The sequence below is a fragment of the Dendrobates tinctorius genome, unplaced genomic scaffold (genome assembly GCF_039654945.1).
Source record: "Dendrobates tinctorius isolate UK_male_01 unplaced genomic scaffold, ASM3965494v1 ptg000089l, whole genome shotgun sequence".
Classification (NCBI taxonomy): Eukaryota; Metazoa; Chordata; class Amphibia; order Anura; family Dendrobatidae; genus Dendrobates; species Dendrobates tinctorius.
In genome coordinates this window covers 6013491-6032345 of record NW_027361757.1, presented here as the reverse complement: position 1 = coordinate 6032345, position 18855 = coordinate 6013491, and the positions used below count along the sequence as shown (strand labels likewise).

Here is an 18855-nt window from a genome sequence, read left to right as displayed (position 1 = left end):
CCTGTTATCATTCCTGCAAAATCACAGTCAATTCCAGAGCAGTTCTCCTAATCACAGCTTTTACTTTTCTGAGCCAGCTTCTTTTTTTTTCAAAGTCACTGTTATCTGTTTATGTAAATATATTGATAACAGAATTAACCACGATTTCAGATCATTAATATGTCACAGTAGAAAGCAGAAACTACTGAACCATAACTGGCACTCAAGGAGAACTGTCTGCCCTCTACCTCCCAGAAACAAGGAAGTAAAAGGCTGTGAATCATTGTGCTGCTGAACTCACAAGATGAGACATCACTGAAAAAGATGAAAATATCAGCTATACTTGCACTACCATGTTCAGACACAAATGCACAAAAGGTCCCCCGTGATAAAGGCGAAGGGCAGAAGGTGCAAAATACTAACAAAACAACCACTTATTAACCAACCAAATATTCATTGGTTGGCTGTAAAGTATTCAAAATCCAGAGGCTTGCATTGGATGTCATTCACACCTCTGTCTGCATAACAGCCCATTAAGCCCCCGTTACACATAGCGATATCGCTAGCAATATCGCTGTAACGTCACCGATTTTGTGACGTAGCAGCGATATTGCTAGCGATATCGCTGTGTCTGATACTTACCTCCGACCGGCTCCCTGCTGCTCATCGTTGGTCGCGCGAGATCGCCCTGGACCATTTCTCGTCGGCCGCTTCCTGCTGGGCTTCCAGTGGCGCCGACGAGCGACGCGTGGACGCGGGCGGGAGGACATCAGGATCGCCACGTCTGACAGGTAAGTAGCGACTCTAGCGACCCCTGACCCCAGCGATGTCGCTGGTGAGATCTGCCTGTGTGGCAGCTCACTAGCGACCACTTAGCGATGCACCAGCGATCTATATCGTTGTCGGGATCGTTTGTGCATCGCTAAGTGTAACGGTACCCTAACACACGCCTCTACTATCACATCAGGTGGGCTACCAATACCATATGTTCACCTACAGATACTCCACATTACGGAGCCACCACTGGAAGGACCCGGCCTGCACCCAGCATAAAAAAAAACCATGCAAAAAACCTGTGTGAATGGCACCCTATGCAAATCTGTGTGTACTGTTACCTGCACTGAAATGGTCATTTTTTTTTAAGGACTATACAATATGCAAAGTAGAGGCCTCTCTTTACCTGATTGGCCAAAAGCATAGTGCATAGATGCCATAGATGTGGCCATGTGATCTGCCCTTTTACCCTTTATTGTAGAAAAGATGTGTTCTAGTCAATGCCATTAATATTTCATTTGTATTACACATTTATCAACAATCAAGAGTCAGTTGATAAAACCCTAAAATTCAAAATGTTTGTGACCTCTAAAAACAATCATTTTACAAATGTGAATGATCTAAAATGCGGCTTTACTTTCTCCAGTACATAATTTAGCCATGACCTCTCAATAACATGTCCGTGAACTCTCGTCTGCAGGCTAAACAACCCCTAGTACGTTCTTTGGCACCGAGCTGAAGATGAAGTTCTATCTAAATCTTTTAATCAGGCAGTCATATTAGCACGTTAGAGATTTCATGTCATTTTGGATGTTGTCATTTTGTCATTTTTATCACATAGAATTAGCTTTTTATGATGAAGATAGATAGACTATAGAGGGCATTTATGCAGCTGCACAGTGGTCCTATAGAAGCCACCTAAAAAAGCAAATAATTGTGCTTCCTACTGTATATATTAGAAGTTAGAAGTCAAAATTGAAGAACATTGACGTTTCTATCTACAAGCAATACCACACCCGTCTACAGGTAGTGTAGTATTGCATCTCAGATCCATCCACTTCTCTACAACTGAAGTGTAACTCTAGAGAGAGATCATGGACCGGTTTGGTGATGTCTTCTGGAAGCAGCCATGTTTTCCATGCCTGTATGTTAATGACACTGTGATCAAACTCTGATCCAAGTTTCACCAGAGTGTCAGCTAATCGTGATATGATTCTCCATTTTCTCCATTGTTTGTATCCGCAGAAATTGAACTGCACTCGTATGTCACCTGAGTGCAGTCCGAAGGTTTCCACGCACCCATAGCATTGAATGGATGAGAAGCATCTGATTTGCATTGCAATTTTTTTTCTCATGCCAAATTGAATTGCCCCATTGAATTACATTATGCATGTGAAGGAGAAAGGAAAAGGAGGGGGACAAAGTCAGCTCACCAGTCTCTGAATAATCCTCTGTTGGTCCATGCACGGAGCCACCTTGATTAAGGGAGTAGTCTGTAACAGCAAATGCAAATCTCCAGCATGAAACTCTATTTCAGAAAAAAGTCCAATATTTTATTGATAACATACCATACTTAAAAATCCAGCATCAAAAATAGAAAGACATGACAAATGGGGTCCCTGGTGGTCTGAAACGGACACGTTTCGACCATTCGGGGCTTACTCATGAATGGTTGAAATGCTTCGGTTTCAGACCACCAGGGACCCCATTTGTCATGTCTTTCTATTTTTGATGCTGGATTTTTAAGTATGGTATGTTATCAATAAAATATTGGACTTTTTTCTGAATTAGAGTTTCACACTGGAGAGTTTTTTTCCTCCATTGAATAACATTGGTCCGAATGCTATCCAGTATAAATCTTGGATAGCACTTGTCTGATGTATATGCTTAGAATGAGTTTCATGGCTTATGATTACTGATGAGTTGCATCAAAAAGGTGGCTGGAAGCACTCGCTTTGTAGGACGCACGTCCATATATACCAAGGAACTTGGAGATATCACAGCAAACAAGTGTAGAGAGCATCCAATCCAAGTGTATGGTGGAATGAACTGTAGAGTATCATTTACACAAGTTCCCAGAACTGTCATTGCCCTCCTTTCACATTATCAAGTAAAAATGACAACGTTTATCAATTTAGAAAAAAAACTTTTAATGCAAATTCTGTGGAAATGACTGAAAATTGCTAGTGTTAGTCAAAGTTACATTTCTACGAAAGAGAAATTGAGAGCAATCACCTGGAAGGAAAGTGGGAAATAAAGTAACTTTCTTGTTCAGATGCTGAAGTGTTTTCCTACTGGGAACACTGAACCTATTCTTCAAGGTAATGCATGCAGACTGATTCTGGTTTTACTCCCCCCCTCTTTTCCAGTTTTCCGGCAAGGTACAGTCTCACATGTGACAGATTTGGGAGACCCCCTCTGTCCAGAGGAGGGACAGAGGGAACCCAGGGTGTGTCTGGGCTCCAATGTTACAGATGATGTCAGTATTTGCATCCTCTGGCTGGAGTTGCAATGCACTCTGACTATCCAGACCTCCCTCCCTTTTCCACTCTCTTTTTCTCCTCCTCCCTTCTTTCTTTTGCCTTCCTAAATGGATGGGACTTCTCCTGGATAGGCACAGTTTTCAAGGGTCCAAAAAGACTGTATCAAAGCTGCTGTAAGTTTCTCCCCCAGCGCTCCAGAGTGTGCCTCTCCTGACCTGTCAATCTGCAGCACTGCAACAGGAGAACAGATTGTTAAACGCCTGGCTGGCTGGAGAAAATCCTGCAAGATCTTTCTCTCTTTCTCGCTCTCTCTGTTTCTGTAAATGTCCTTCTAAATGATCAAAATAGAGAACATCTAAAGAGGAAAAAAAAAGGTCCATCAAGCTTCTCATTGACTGGATACTCTATCTATCTGCTTCTCCTAACCTAGGAAACTATACAAACTCTTCTGCAAACTTTATCCGATGGATTTTCTGTACATTTATGGGATTGTGTCTTGCTTTTTTACATCTTTCTGCTGGCTAACTGTGGATTCTTTAATTTCCAAAGGTAGGCTGTTCAAATTCTTGCATTTAATGTTTTATTTGGCCTAAATCAACCAAGACTTCTGACCATGAATGAACAGTTCCCGAAATACATTTTATTCTAGATTTATGAAATCCCACCAGGTTTCTTTGAAAGTGGGTAAATGCAAAGTAAGAACACCTTGTGCTTGGCTTCGTAAGCGATCAGAATGGTTGAGATGATTTTGCTGAGTGTTGAGTGGGACACTTTATTTTCTGTCTTGATACTTTCTTAAAATTTGACTTGTGTTATTGAACATTTTGTAATCATTTCTACTTTTTTCAAATAATGTGCCTATAAATTGGTCTATTTAGCAGATGACCACTTTGTAGGGGAATAACCACTAGGATGCACTTCTTATAAGTCCATAGTAAAGTTGTGAATCCAAACATTGGATACCCAATTTACGTTTTCTTTGTCAATGTAGGTTAATACAAAGGCGTGTTTGTTTTGACAGGTGTCAATAAACTTACTCCATGTTGATGGGGCTGCAAGTCAAGGTTTTGCTTATTCCCCCCTGGCGGGGGAAAGTGTAATAAGAGTAAGCAGCTGGAAAAGCTGTAAAATGTTTCTTAGAATACAGGCTAAGGTCAATATTTAGCAGGGGTCTTCAGTTAATTTTTTCGAGAATGTGTTGCAGCATACAACCCCTGTTCTAGTTTACAAGGCCCAATAAGTTTCCAATAAATGAGAGCAACATGTTCCTCTAAACCATTTGGTGCCGAGATTGGACTAGTGGTAGAAAATGTGTGGTCCACATGTCAAAGAAAGAGAAAGATATGATCTTGAGAACTGACTACTAAAAATAATTTTGAGCCAATTTATTTCTAAATACTTAAAAAAAAATTCTTATTTCCCCCCAATAGAACACCTCTCTGGGAAGCTAAATGAATATGGTATGGTTGTCCCATTCAGTACAGATCATCTAGGACGATATATTTCCCACATGGTGTCAGCAGGAGGAAGTAGGATGACCTTAAAGCACCCTGGGCAGAGGTTTGCCCGAAGTATTCCTGATCCAACAACTCAGTCAGATGATAGGTGCTTGTACTTCAATGTCACAGTCTTTGGCAAGCAGCTACATCTGCGTTTGAAGCCCAATAGAAAGCTGGTTTCTCATCAGGCTACTATTCAGTGGCAGGAGGATTACCAGGAGATTTCTCATGACTCAATACATGCTGATTGTGTATATACAGGAGATATCACGGATATGCCTGGAGCCACTGTGGCCATCAGCAACTGTGATGGACTGGTAAGTCAACTCTTATTATGATTTTATTTTCCACTACTTTACCTATACATTTATGGAATATGGAAATGAGGTACTGTAAAAGAAAACAGGTAGGTACTGTGTGCATGTGTCCCTACCAATATTTTGAGACATTCTTCTGAATACAATTGAATTATTGTTGGCTCCTGAAGAAGACGTCTGAGAACTTTGAAACATGTTGAGAATAAACCGTACTGTCACCTCATACTGCCTATTGGAATTATTTGTGGACCACTACCAGCAACCAGGTTACCCACATCTCCAATTGCCAGAATACAATTGAACGTTTGTTTCAGCATTAACCTAATCTTCTGATTCAAGAATGGAAATTTTTTTTCTACATTTTTAACTTTTCGCCAGCAAATGGATGACAAAAATAGAAGTAGCCTTCTTTGATGGAATATCATACTACACTAAACAAGTCGAGGGCATAATATGCCTCAGCAGCTAACTAAGCTTTAACTGCTGTCAGCTCAACTCATGCCAAAAATACATTGGCTTATTTGTATCTCTAGAAGAGTTATGGGGGCTAGCTTGACAAGTCCTATGTATATAACATTCCTGGCTTTTCAAGTGCATTTCTGAAAATAGAACATAACTACACCAAAGCAACATTCCTGATGGTAGCAGAAAAATGAGCAAGCAAAAAATTTGTATTGTACTTCCACCTGTTTGCCTTTTGGGTATGTCTGAATTTCACATATTCTTGGAAGGTAAACTCATGTCATACATAGTCTATAGAAATCTGGACAGATGTGAGGACTTGGGGTCCTATTTCCAATATTGGTTTTTGTATTTATGTAGCTGTCCGGTGAATTCATAGGCTGATATTTATCATCGCCAGTCGCCACATTATGTAAATTAGCCATGTGTTGTGTTCTAGTTGAGCAAGGTCTAGAATTGTAGCGATTGTGAGATCAATTCAATTAGCCACATCTAAAAATGCAAATTTCCCTAAAAACATTCAGTATTGTACAAACTGCATTGTTTACCTTACAACGCACATTATCCACCTTGCTCTTTTTTCTCTCAATTTAAAGTTATGATTATGACCTGGAGCACATAACGGCGACTTGTAGATCCTAACTTTTTTCTTCACCCTCTGCAATTAAGTTACTTGGCTTTGTAATTTCAATCACCACGTTGCTGCCTTATCATGTTTCCTCTTCTCAACCATCTCTTTTAACAATGGTTATTAAGTGATTCAAAAGGGTTTGTTTCCTATTCATCTGTCAGTAAGACACAGTTTGCAAGATTTTCAGTAAATATATTTATTAAAAACGGTATATAGGCCATCACAGTCTATTAGAATGCTGCATAGAGAAGAATCTGACATTTAAAGAAAAGGCCAGTTTGCCAAAATGTTATTACTGCTGCCTAGGCTCTTGCTTACTGTGCAGAGATTCAGCTTTAGGGTAGAGTTACTGTTTCTTGTAATATCAACTGGTATCTGAACCCTTTCCTCTTCTTATGTCTTTGAGTTTTATTACAAAGCTTCAGGGGGTGAGCATGTATTCTCAATGAATCTGGTCCAGCTTGTAGACCTGCCTAATGTTGACCTCTGACTGTAACTTGTACAAGTTCTTAAAAAGAAGGAAGACTTTATTTAACCTGTTGAACCCATTCAAATTGACAATGTGATTGGAGGGAAGATCAGCCAATTGTCAGAATACAAAAAAAAAGTTTATCTTACAGTTTCCCACGCCTTACAGTGTAAGTTCTTCATGCTAAGAAAAATATGAGGCATTGGCCATATGGTGTCAAAATACTTGCCTAAATGAGCATATTTCTGCATTTGGATTTTGTCAAGTTTCCTGCATTCTTTTTAAAAAAATATTATGCTTCAAGACACTTCACTAAAGAAGCACTCCTATCAAGTTAATATATTGCAATTATCATATTATATGGCTCTGTGTACTTACAATTGCTCATTTTACCCTTCTATTCAGTTAATACTTTTTTCCTTTAGGTCTAGGACATCCCATGATTAAAAACTTACTAGCTCAATCCTACTAAGCTCTATGTAGAAACAGGAGATCAATTTTCCCTGTATGAGTCATGAGTCACTGCAAAAGTTCCTGGCGGTGGGGAAGGAGCAGAGCAGCTGGGTCAGGAGTTGAAGAAGGGAATGATACAAGAGATTTCCTGTTCTACATAGAGCAGATAAATGAGAAGAATTATCTGAGTAGAAAGGCAAAATGAGCAATTGTAAGTACACAGTGCTATATAATATGATAGCTGCAATATACTAAGAGGATAAAAAATTTGATGGGAGTTTGTCTTTAAGTACAGATTTGTTGTCTGATGCAAGTAAAATCTTTTTATTGTGTTTAAAAAAATCAAACTTACAAAAATACTTTATTCATGATATCTGCACTAATTTTCCTATCTTAGTCCTATTGTCCACTTCCACATTTGCTTTTACCCCAGTAGTGTGCTACTCATTCTGTTTTTCACTAGTGGTGAGCTTGAAGGGACCTTGGTGTCTGTTTCAGATTATTAGGTGAGCCAGCCTTCTCTGCATCTGCTGTGACTGAGAAGAGAGCTTGCTTTGCTGATCAATTCATCCATTCAACCAGCCACTTCAAGCATGACTCTAGCCACTAAGGGGTTAGTGGGTAGGAAGAATCCCTTCCTGTTTTGGTATGAATGTAAAAGTAGAGGTTCTGACAGCAGGAAAGTCTGAATTGTAATGGTCAGTGTAGAGTTTATTATTAAAGTACATTAGTAAGTTTCATTTATTTTTACATTTGAAATTCAATAGATGGATGAATTTCACATCAGTAACCCAATATGGTGTTGCACATAGACTGACATGCAGGAAAATAAAAAAAAAACTTCAAACAAGTAAAAAGTGTTTTATTTAATTTTGGAATGTCCGAGTACAAAAACATTTTAAAAAATTTGCAAACTCGTGTGAGTTTTCTGTATTTACACTTGAAATTTTACAAAATAGAAAATATATTGTACATGGCAAAAACCCAAATGGCCCTGGAGGAAATAAAAGTTGAATAAATCAGGTTTTTAACTATCCAAACCTGATTTCTATAACTTGATGTATTTCGTTAGCAAGTGTCCTGGTGACAAGCTGGTTGTGGGTTGATGCCAGAGGTCATCCAGGGCCAGACATACTTTTGGCAGCTACTGTCTGATGTTTTTGGTTTATAAGTATTTAGGGATTTCTTTTAATTTTGTACCATTTCTTTCACACCTATTGCAAGACATATCATGTAGGTGTGAAAATAATTATTAATTTTCCACAAACCAATTCAAAGTTGAATTGTCTCAAATGATCAAATGAAGAGTACAGGGACTTCTGAAATGGTCCTTTTAGCCGTGTAGAATCTGTGGTTGCACCTGTTGCCTGAAGGGGCCCAAACTCTCTTTCAGACCCGTATGCATAGGACAGTGCTATAAATGATGCAGAATAGTTGTGAGATCATCACTATCCTTTTGCTTTCGTTCTATAAACACTTTGCCATTCAGATTTGCACTTAGGACCTAGAGTTATAAAAGTGGCCATACTCATTAGATAAACGTGAGCAATCACTGAATGCTCATCTGGAGAATCATCATAAGACAGATTCAGCCATACACGTTGTTATTTTTCTTGGCCATAAATGTTCAGTGATAATGGACGATAAGCAAACGATCTTTCTGGCAATACTCTTCCAAAGAAGGATCGTTTGTAGATTTTTTTTCATCTGTTGGATGAAAAAAAATCAAGGTATACTTAGGGCTCTTTCAGATGTTAGTTTTTTCTAGTACAATTTCTTCAGAGTTTTTCATGGATGGCACTCGTACCGATGCTAATTTATAGGTGTGACATTTTTCGGGGCTGGACGTCCGAGAGTGGACCCTCTGGGTCGCGGATCTGGAGCCCCGGGGATCGAGCGCTCCAGGTGAAGACCGACCCCTATACAGGGATCGTTTGGGGCAAGACCACCGAGGACAGAACCGCGACAGCCGGTACCAGGAGGGGCGGCTCAAGGATAAGAGGCGCCCGTAGGCAGGAGTACAGGACTGAGAGGTAGAGGAACAAACAGGACTACCGGATGGGGAGACAGACAGGGAGCAGGTACTGGAGGGGAGAGGACCGGGAGGAAGCACACAAGGGGGTACCAGAAGGGAGCACAGAGCGGGCATGCAGGGAATGAACACTGGAACAAGGATGAAGAGCGGGGACTAGAAGCCAAGGAGAAGACAGCCAGGAACAGGGGGCACTATAGGAACCTGAAGGGGGCCAAAGCGCAACATGGCGAGCGCACAGAAACACTCAGGCGTCCTCTCAATAGAGAGCGCGCCAGAAGTACCCTAGGGACCGGAAGCGGGCGGTGCGTGCCGCCCCCGGCGCCACCCCCCGTAGGGGGAAGAGAGAACGCTGGTGCGCGCGCGCGCCCTAAGGAAGGAGCGCGGCGCAGTCACAGGAGGGGAGGCAGAGCGCGGGACCGTGCCGCGACGAGGACGCCGGCAGGAGGAGGAGGAGGCGGCGGCCGCCGCCGGAGGAGGGGCGGGAGCGGGCGCAGCCGCGACCGCTGACCTGACAGTACCCCCCTCTTTACATCCCCCCTTTCTGAGATTGGCCAGAAACTTTTTTAGGATTAGAGGAGCGTTGATGTTCTTTTGAGGCTCCCAAGACCTTTCCTCAGGACCAAATCCCTTCCACTCAATGAGAAAGAAAGTCTTCCCCCTGACTCTCTTCATGGCTAAAATATCTTTTACTTCAAAGACGTCATCCGATCCAATAGGTAAAGGAGGGGCAACGAAGACCGGTTGGAACTGATTCAGAACTACAGGTTTCAAGAGCGAGATGTGAAAGGCGTTAGGGACCCGGAGAGAAGCCGGCAACCTCAGTTTGTAAGACACCTCATTGATGCGTTTTAGTACCTCGAAGGGACCGATGTAACGAGGGCACAGCTTATAGGAAGGAACTTTCAGGCGGATGTGCTTGGTTGAAAGCCAGACCTTATCACCAGGGTGGTACGGGGGAAGGTCCCTCCGTCTCTTGTCTGCATGTCTTTTGATTCGGGCACTGGTCTTCACCAGAGCCTCTCTGGTCTCCTTCCAAATATTCAAAAATTCTGTGGCGAGGGCATCAGCTGCAGGAACTCCTGAAGAGGCGACAAAGGGTAGAGGAACACCAGGATTGCGACCAGAAACCACAAAGAACGGAGTTTTCGTGGTAGACTCACTGGGGTGGTTATTATGGGCGAATTCAGCCCAGGGTAAAAGAGAGACCCAATTATCCTGATGGGCGTTGGAGAAGTGGCGTAGGTAAGTCGTTAGGTCCTGGTTAATCCGTTCTACCTGCCCATTGGTCTGCGGGTGATAGGCGGAGGAGAAGTCGAGGGACGTACCCATGAGCTGACATAGAGCCCTCCAGAAGCGAGAAGTAAATTGGACCCCTCGATCAGACACAATCCATAGGGGAAGACCATGCAACCTGAAGATCTGATGGATGAAGATCTCGGCCAACTTCGGAGCGGAGGGCAGCCCGGCCAGGGGGATAAAATGAGCCATCTTAGAGAAGCGGTCCGCCACGACTAAGATGGTGGTGCAACCAGCTGAGCAGGGCAAGTCGGTTATAAAGTCCATGGCAATTTGCTGCCAAGGAGCCTCCGGCACCGGCAACGGATGGAGAAGACCGGAGGGCAAGGTTCTTGGAATCTTGTTCTGCGCACAGGTTGAGCAAGAGGCAACAAAATCTGCCACGTCGTGGCGAAGGGTGGCCCACCAGTAATAACGTGAGAGAAGCGATAGAGTCTTCTTGAACCCCACGTGCCCCGCAACCTTGGAGGAGTGCCCCCAGCGCAACACCTCTAGACGTTTATTCTGAGGCACGAAGGTCTTGCCTGGTGGAGGAGTAGAAAAGTTCACTGGGGCCACGGTGATCAGTTTGGCAGGCTCGATAATATACGAGGGGCTCTCGTCCTCTTCAGGCGACTGTAGAGATCTGGAAAGTGCATCGGCTTTGGTGTTCTTATTACCAGGCCGGAAGTGAAGCTGGAAGTCGAATCGAGAAAAATACAAGGCCCATCTGGCTTGTCTGGAATTGAGCCTTTGGGCGGACTGCAGATAGGCCAAATTTTTGTGGTCCGTGAAGATGGTAAAGGGGTGCACAGCCCCCTCGAGCAGGTACCGCCACTCTTCCAGAGCCATCTTGATGGCCAGCAACTCCCAATCACCGATGGAGTAGTTGCACTCTGCTGGCGAAAAGGACTTGGAAAAGAACCCGCAGGGGACCAGACGTCCAGGGGGGACTCACTGAGAGAGGACCGCCCCAGCTCCGGTGGAGGAGGCGTCTACTTCAAGAACAAAAGGCCTACTGGCCACCGGCCGATGTAGGACCGGTGCTGCTGCAAAGGAGCGTTTCAGCGCCAAAAAGGCATCTTCCGCCTCGGAGGGCCAGTGGTCAGGCTTAGTTCCTTTGCGGGTCAAGGCCGAGATAGGTTTGGTCAACGAGGAAAAATGCGGCACGAACTGTCGGTAATAATTTGCGAATCCGAGGAAACGCTGGATGGCTTTGATTCCGACGGGACGGGGCCACTTGAGTACCGCCGAGAGCTTCTCGGGATCCATCTTCAGACCGGAAACTGTGATGACATGCCCCAAGAAGGGTAAGGAGGTCTGCTCGAAGAGACACTTCTCAATCTTGGCGTAGAGGTGATTCTCCCAGAGACGGTGCAGGACCATGCGTACGCTTCTCCGATGGGAGGGAAGGTCAGGCGAGAAGATGAGGATATCGTCTAAATACACTATTACGCAAGTGTACAGAAGGTCCCGAAACACCTCATTAACGAACTCCTGGAAGACAGCTGGAGCATTGCAGAGACCAAACGGCATGACTAAATACTCATAATGACCATCACGGGTATTGAAGGCCGTCTTCCATTCGTCGCCTGCGCGAATCCGGATCAAATTGTAGGCTCCCCGCAGGTCCAGCTTCGTGAAGATTCGAGCCCCTCTCAGCCGGTCAAAGAGTTCTGGGATGAGTGGAAGTGGGTATCGATTCTTAACTGTGATATTGTTCAGGCCCCGGTAGTCGATACATGGTCTAAGAGATCCGTCTTTCTTCCGAACAAAGAAGAAGCCTGCACCAGCTGGGGACGAGGACTTTCGGATGAACCCCTTCGCCAAGTTCTCCCGGATGTATTCAGTCATGGCCGAGGTCTCTGCTGGAGATAGGGGATACGTCCTCCCCCTGGGCGGAGTGGCTCCAGGAAGCAAGTTGATAGGGCAGTCATAGGCCCGGTGCGGAGGCAGAGACTCCGCATCTTTTTTACTGAAAACGTCAGCGTACGCGTAGTACGGTACGGGAAGGCCCGTGAGATTGGTCGGCGTAGGCAGGAGACGAGGATGGAGCACGGATTGCAAACAACGAGTGTGGCAGGATTGACCCCAGCGGAGGATCTCCCCTGAGCGCCAGTTGACAACTGGCTCGTGCAGCCGAAGCCAGGGTAATCCGAGGAGGACAGCGTGAGACAATTTAGGCAGCACATAGAAGGCTATCTTTTCAAAATGAAGCGCTCCAATTTGTAAGTCCACTTCGGTCGTGATCCTGGTAACGAGTCCGGGAAGGGGTGCTCCATCGACGGAGGTGATAGCCCGTGGGTCTTTTAAGATAACCACCGGAATCTGAAGTTGGTCCACCTCTTGCTGCCGGATGAAATTGCCAGCCGCACCCGAGTCCACATACGCCTCCACAGATCTGCGCTCCCGTCCTGAAATAATTAAGGCTGAAAGGGTAAGCGGCAGAGAGGAATTATGATCACCTAGGGAGACCTCTCTTACCTGACCTAGGTGGAGGCGTTTCCCGGCCTCTCAGGACAAGTGCGGATGAAATGATTAGCCCCACCACAGTACAGGCAGAGCCCGTTAGTCATCCTCTCTCTGCGACGCTGCTCAGTCAACCTGACCCGATCAACCTGCATGGGCTCGGGGACGCTGCTAGTAGAAGGAGCAGCAGAGCGTAGAATGGGCGCTTGATATAGCCTGAAGGGTTTGCGTTCTCTAACCGATTCCCGCGAACGCTCCAAAAAACGGAGGTCTATGCGCGTAGCCAGGGCTATAAGGTCCTCCAGAGAGGTGGGGGTATCCCGACCGGCTAGCTCGTCTTTAATTTTGCTAGAAAGGCCTCTCCAGAAGGCACCCACAAGTGCCTCATTATTCCATCCGAGTTCAGACGACAAGGTCCGAAAACGGATGGCGTACTGCCCTACCGTAAGCGACCCTTGGCGGAGATTAAAGAGAGCTTCTGTGGTAGAAGCCAAGCGGCCGGGTTCGTCAAACACCCTACGAAATGTTTCCAGGAAGTGCTGGATATTCACTACGACGGGATCATCCCTCTCCCAAAGAGGGTTCACCCAGGACAGGGCTTCTCCCTCGAGGTGGGACACTATGAACGCCACCTTGGCGCGATCCGTGGGATATTGTTGGGGCAACAGCTCGAAGTGCAGTCTGCACTGATTTAAAAAGCCCCGACAAAGTTTAGGATCTCCACCAAATCTGGGAGGCTTACCCAGGCGGGGGGGCGGGGAGGAGATGGCGTCCCTGGGAGGGTTAGAGACGACTGCAGCGGACTGCAAGGCAAGCAGTCGGTCGTCGATGGACGCCATATATGCCAAAACGTGGGACTGGGCATCGCGCTGCTGCGCGAGCTCCTGCTGCAGACTGGCTAGGAGGGGAGCATGCCCGGGGTCGGAGGTCTGCAAAGCGGACAAACGAGTGTCCATGGACTTCATAAAAGCCATGATTCGGGCCTGATTTTCACGCAGGAACAACAGTTCCTTCTGCGTGGCAGCCGTGGCACCAGCGGGGTCCATGGCCTGAGTGTACTGTGACGTTTTTCGGGGCTGGACGTCCGAGAGTGGACCCTCTGGGTCGTGGATCTGGAGCCCCGGGGATCGAGCGCTCCAGGTGAAGACCGACCCCTATACAGGGATCGTTTGGGGCAAGACCACCGAGGACAGAACCGCGACAGCCGGTACCAGGAGGGGCGGCTCAAGGATAAGAGGCGCCCGTAGGCAGGAGTACAGGACTGAGAGGTAGAGGAACAAACAGGACTACCGGATGGGGAGACAGACAGGGAGCAGGTACTGGAGGGGAGAGGACCGGGAGGAAGCACACAAGGGGGTACCAGAAGGGAGCACAGAGCGGGCATGCAGGGAATGAACACTGGAACAAGGATGAAGAGCGGGGACTAGAAGCCAAGGAGAAGACAGCCAGGAACAGGGGGCACTATAGGAACCTGAAGGGGGCCAAAGCGCAACGTGGCGAGCGCACAGAAACACTCAGGCGTCCTCTCAATAGAGAGCGCGCCAGAAGTACCCTAGGGACCGGAAGCGGGCGGTGCGTGCCGCCCCCGGCGCCACCCCCCCGTAGGGGGAAGAGAGAACGCTGGTGCGCGCGTGCGCCCTAAGGAAGGAGCGCGGCGCAGTCACAGGAGGGGAGGCAGAGCGCGGGACCGTGCCGCGACGAGGACGCCGGCAGGAGGAGGAGGAGGCGGCGGCCGCCGCCGGAGGAGGGGCGGGAGCGGGCGCAGCCGCGACCGCTGACCTGACAATAGGGTTGTTCACGTGTCCAGTTTTTTCTTCAGACAGCGAGTGGTATGCACTAAAACACGGAGACTTGTCCAGTTTATTGATCTGAGTGTTGGATCAAACTCGCCAATGCAAGTCTATGAGTCAGTGAAAAAATCGGACAGCACTCAGGAGCCATCCGTGTACTGTCCATTTTTCACAGTCTGTTTGATTGGAAAAGCTTTAGAAACCTCCATCAGTTATTTTTTCATCCAAGAAAAACTGGTGAAACTCTTACCAAGCTCTGATGGTACAAATTGACTCACTAATCAAACGCAGTACTCTTGATAACCTCTTCAAGACCGCAATACGTATATATACTGACCTGAGATATAAGAGAATATCATCCCCATAAAGGTGACAATCCAGCAGTTTTCGGCTGTCCACTATATCTGACAACTTGCCGTATCACAAATTATCGGTGTTGACACCGTCCATATCTGTTTAACCCCTTAGTTGCTGCTGTCAAAAGTGACTACATCAAATAAATGGTTAAAAGATTGTGGGGGCTTGCACTTTAATCTAATTGACACACCGAGATCATGATTGTGTGGTCCTGATGTTTGCCATAGCTGTTCATGGCCAAATAGCGGCCTTAGAGTCTCCCGGCTATAGCGGTCAGTTCAGAAGTTAGCGACATTTAGGTGGTAAACAAACACTTTTTCATTCCGGCTATACCACTTTGCATTAATTCCTACAAATCACCTGAAGGGTTAATAAACTACCTTACAGCGGTTTTCAATATGTCAAGGGATGCTGTTTTTAAAATGGTATCACGTTTGGGGTTTTCCAATATATAGCACCCCTAAAGTTACTTCAAACCTGGATAGGTCCCTCAAAAAAATAAATTTTGTAAATTTCCTTGAAAAAATGAAAAATTGCTGCTACATTTTTAAACCTCCTAAAAGGCTAACAAAATAAATTACAGTTTAAAAAATTGTTTTGATGTAAAGCCGACATGTGGGAAATGTTGTTTATTCATGTTTTTCTGTTGTATGACTATCTGGATTAAAGGGATAATCATTCAAAGTTTGAAAACTGCAATTTATTTTACATTTTTGTCAAGTTTCTGATACTTTTATAAATAAACACAAAACATATCAATCTAAATTTACTATTATCATAAATTATAATGTGCCGCGAAAAAACAGTATCAAAATCACTGGGATTTGTTGAAGCATTCCAGAGTTATGACCACATAAAGTGATATTGGTCAGAATTTAAAAAATTGGCCCGGTCACGAAGGGTAAAAACAACACTGATGAAACTCGGGCAGATTTTCCCGTATAACAAAATCACTGCCGTTTGAATGAACCCTTAATTAATTTCAGACAATAATTATCTGTGATTGACAGTGGAGCACACAGACTAAAGAGGGCCTCATTGCTAGAACAGTATATGGGCCCAGGGGCAAACACAGATAGAAGAGGATCCCTGTACCAGAACAATACATGGCCCTTTTCAGTCCAGTAGCTCATCATGATGCACAATTTCACCTGCTGGAGGTACAAGTAGACTCCCTTACCTCCTGGGTGGCTGTACAGGTTGCACCAATGATATGTCCTCACCTGGTGATGGATGAAAAATTATTAGTTGAAGTAGTTCATTTTGATCAACTAAAGTCTAATATCTATGCACACGTTAGGTTGCCATAATAAAACTATCATTCGGCTGACAGCTATCAAAGCTGTAGTTTCTACTAGAGCCATTGGCAGAATCTACTGGCAGTGGTTTATTGCTCTGTTGAACAAAAGGATTTGGGCATTGTATTCTAACTGCCCAGTTCTTATGTAACCCAATATGATCTGTTAGGGAACAGTCGGGTGGCCCTTTATAACACTGAATTTTTGGCCAGTTTTGGCGGAATTACATAATTTTTATTTATTGAGTGTGAGGGCCTTAAGTTACACTCTGAGCATTATCTTAGGCTTAAATCATTAAAACATTAAAATGTCACAGACATTATACTAAGTAAAGATACACATACAGTTGTGTGAAAAGTGTTTGTCCCTTTCCTGATTTCCTATTCTTTGCATGTTTGTCGCTCTTAAATGTTTCAGATCACCAATAAATTTAAATATTAGTCAAAGAAAACAAAAGTAAACACAAAATGCAGTTTTTAAATGAAGGTCTTTATTTAGCTATGTGAAAAAAATCCACACCTACAGGGCCCTGTGTGAAAAAGTAATTGTCTCTCTAAACCTAATTGGAGTTTTGGCCACTCATCTTTGCAGAATTGTTGTAATTCAGCCATATTGGAGGGTTTTCAAGTATGAACCGCCTTTTTAAGATCATGCCACAGCATCTCAATCGTATTAAGGTCAGTACTTTGACTAGGCCACTCCAAAGTCTTAATTTTGCTTTCTTAAGCCATTCAGAGGTGGACTTGGTGTTGTGTTTTGGATCATTGTCCTGCTGCATAACTCAAGTGCACTTCAGCATTAGGTCACGAACAGATGGCCTGACATTCTCCTTTCAAATTTTTTGGTAGACAGCATAATTCATGGTTCCATTTACCACAGCAAGTCTTACAGATCCTGAAGCAGCAAAACAGCCCCAGACCATTATACTACCACCACCATATTTTACTGTTGGTACTTTGTATTGCATTTCATCCTACCATTGGTGCACAAAAACTGTATGATTATGATCTGGGTTACTTTTTACATTTCATACTGGGTCATAGGCAACAATATAATAAATAAATAATCTAAAGCGTTGTTTGTATTTAGCATTAGAAAAACTATTTAGGGAAAAATTTTACCTATAGTAGCATAACAGTACTGCCATGCACAAGGCAAGTGACTAAGCAGTTAATAGCTTGCCAAGTCTAGTGTGAAACAACTTAACTGGTCAGTACAGTCCTGGCCTCAACACTAAAAACTTTTGGGATTAACTGGAATCTTGTCTGTGAGCCAACTTTTATCACATAACATCAGACGCAGACATTCAATAAAACTCTTTTTGGTGAATGGCCACGAATTCTGGCAGCCAAGTTAAAAAATCTAGTGAAAGTGTCCCCAAGAAATTGTAGGCTCTTATAGCAACTAAGGGGCACCAAACTGCATATCTATGCCCATATGTTTGCATTCAGATGTTAAAAATTATTGTATACAATGTTTTGTTCTTCGTAACAGTGATGTCAGCATGTACAGCATGGCACCATTGTTGCATTCTATCATGTTTCAATATGGCACTGTGCAAAAAACCCTAAGCTTTGTCATCTCCTCTTCTTGGTTGTAAAGTGCCAAAATGCATTTGTTTGTATTATACTGGGACTGAGTGTTCTGCTTTCTACAGGGCAGGGTGAGTCGATTTTCTTGAATTATTATTGCAGACAGGGAAATTTGGAATTTAACTTGCTCTACGGTTTAGGTTTAATAACAGTAAATGTTGAGCTTGTTATGCTGAACGTTTGTTATGTATACCATTTCTTTTTTTAAGGTGACATAACAGTTGTGATTGCTAACAATAAAATGATTATGTTTAGGAGTAACATTAGTGAATTTATTAAACCAATCAACTTGACAGAGAATATAGAAGAAGTGAGTCATTCAACATCTTATTGGGGCCCTCATGGCATATGTTGCTTTTCCTTAGTACTGTTAAAGTGTACAGTTGGTTACCCTGAGCCACAATACACTGAAGATGATTGCTGAACAATGGTTCAGCCGATCATACGGCTGGCAGCCATCTTGGCCTGCTCTTCAATACACGTTAGCACTTACAATGGTTCAGTTGATCGTACGACTGGCAGCCATCTCGGCCTGCTCTCCTGAGCAGGCCGGCTTATCTCTAGGAGAACAACATGATCGGAAATCCAAGATTCAGACATGCCTGTTTGACATTTCCCTTCAGACAATCAGTTGTCTGGGGCTCCTATCGCATCTCCACCACTTCCTACTCCTGACTTCTGCTTGTGTCACCAGGTGCCACTATATTCAGTCTGCAGGCAGCGCTGGTGATAGAGATGTCAGAACCAGAAGCTCTGGACAGCATACTCTGTCCAGCCACTAAGGTTAGAGTGGCTGGAACCTGTAGTGCCATCCATACTGGCAGTATGGGTGTGTGTATCCAGCTTACTTTATCAGCCTCTTGTTTCAGCCAAGTGGATAGCACCACACCCTACTAAGGCTTCCAGCTTGCTGCTGTAAGCTGCCAGATATAGTTTAGTATTTCCCTGTATAGGTGTGTGTCTCCTGCTCCT

The 18855-nt window shown here is 44.5% G+C and overlaps 1 protein-coding gene across 1 annotated transcript in view; it reads left to right on the top strand.

The window, feature by feature from the left end:
• Positions 1–3355: 3355 nt before the first annotated feature.
• The window catches only part of ADAMTS14 (ADAM metallopeptidase with thrombospondin type 1 motif 14), a 296983-nt gene continuing 281483 nt past the window's right edge, over positions 3356–18855 (top strand). Inside the window, exons 1-2 of the mRNA XM_073585783.1 lie at positions 3356–3785; positions 4667–5052. Of these exons, the coding sequence (XP_073441884.1) occupies positions 3701–3785; positions 4667–5052 (471 nt within the window). The 5' untranslated portion in view covers positions 3356–3700. The remainder of the gene's footprint in view (positions 3786–4666; positions 5053–18855) is intronic.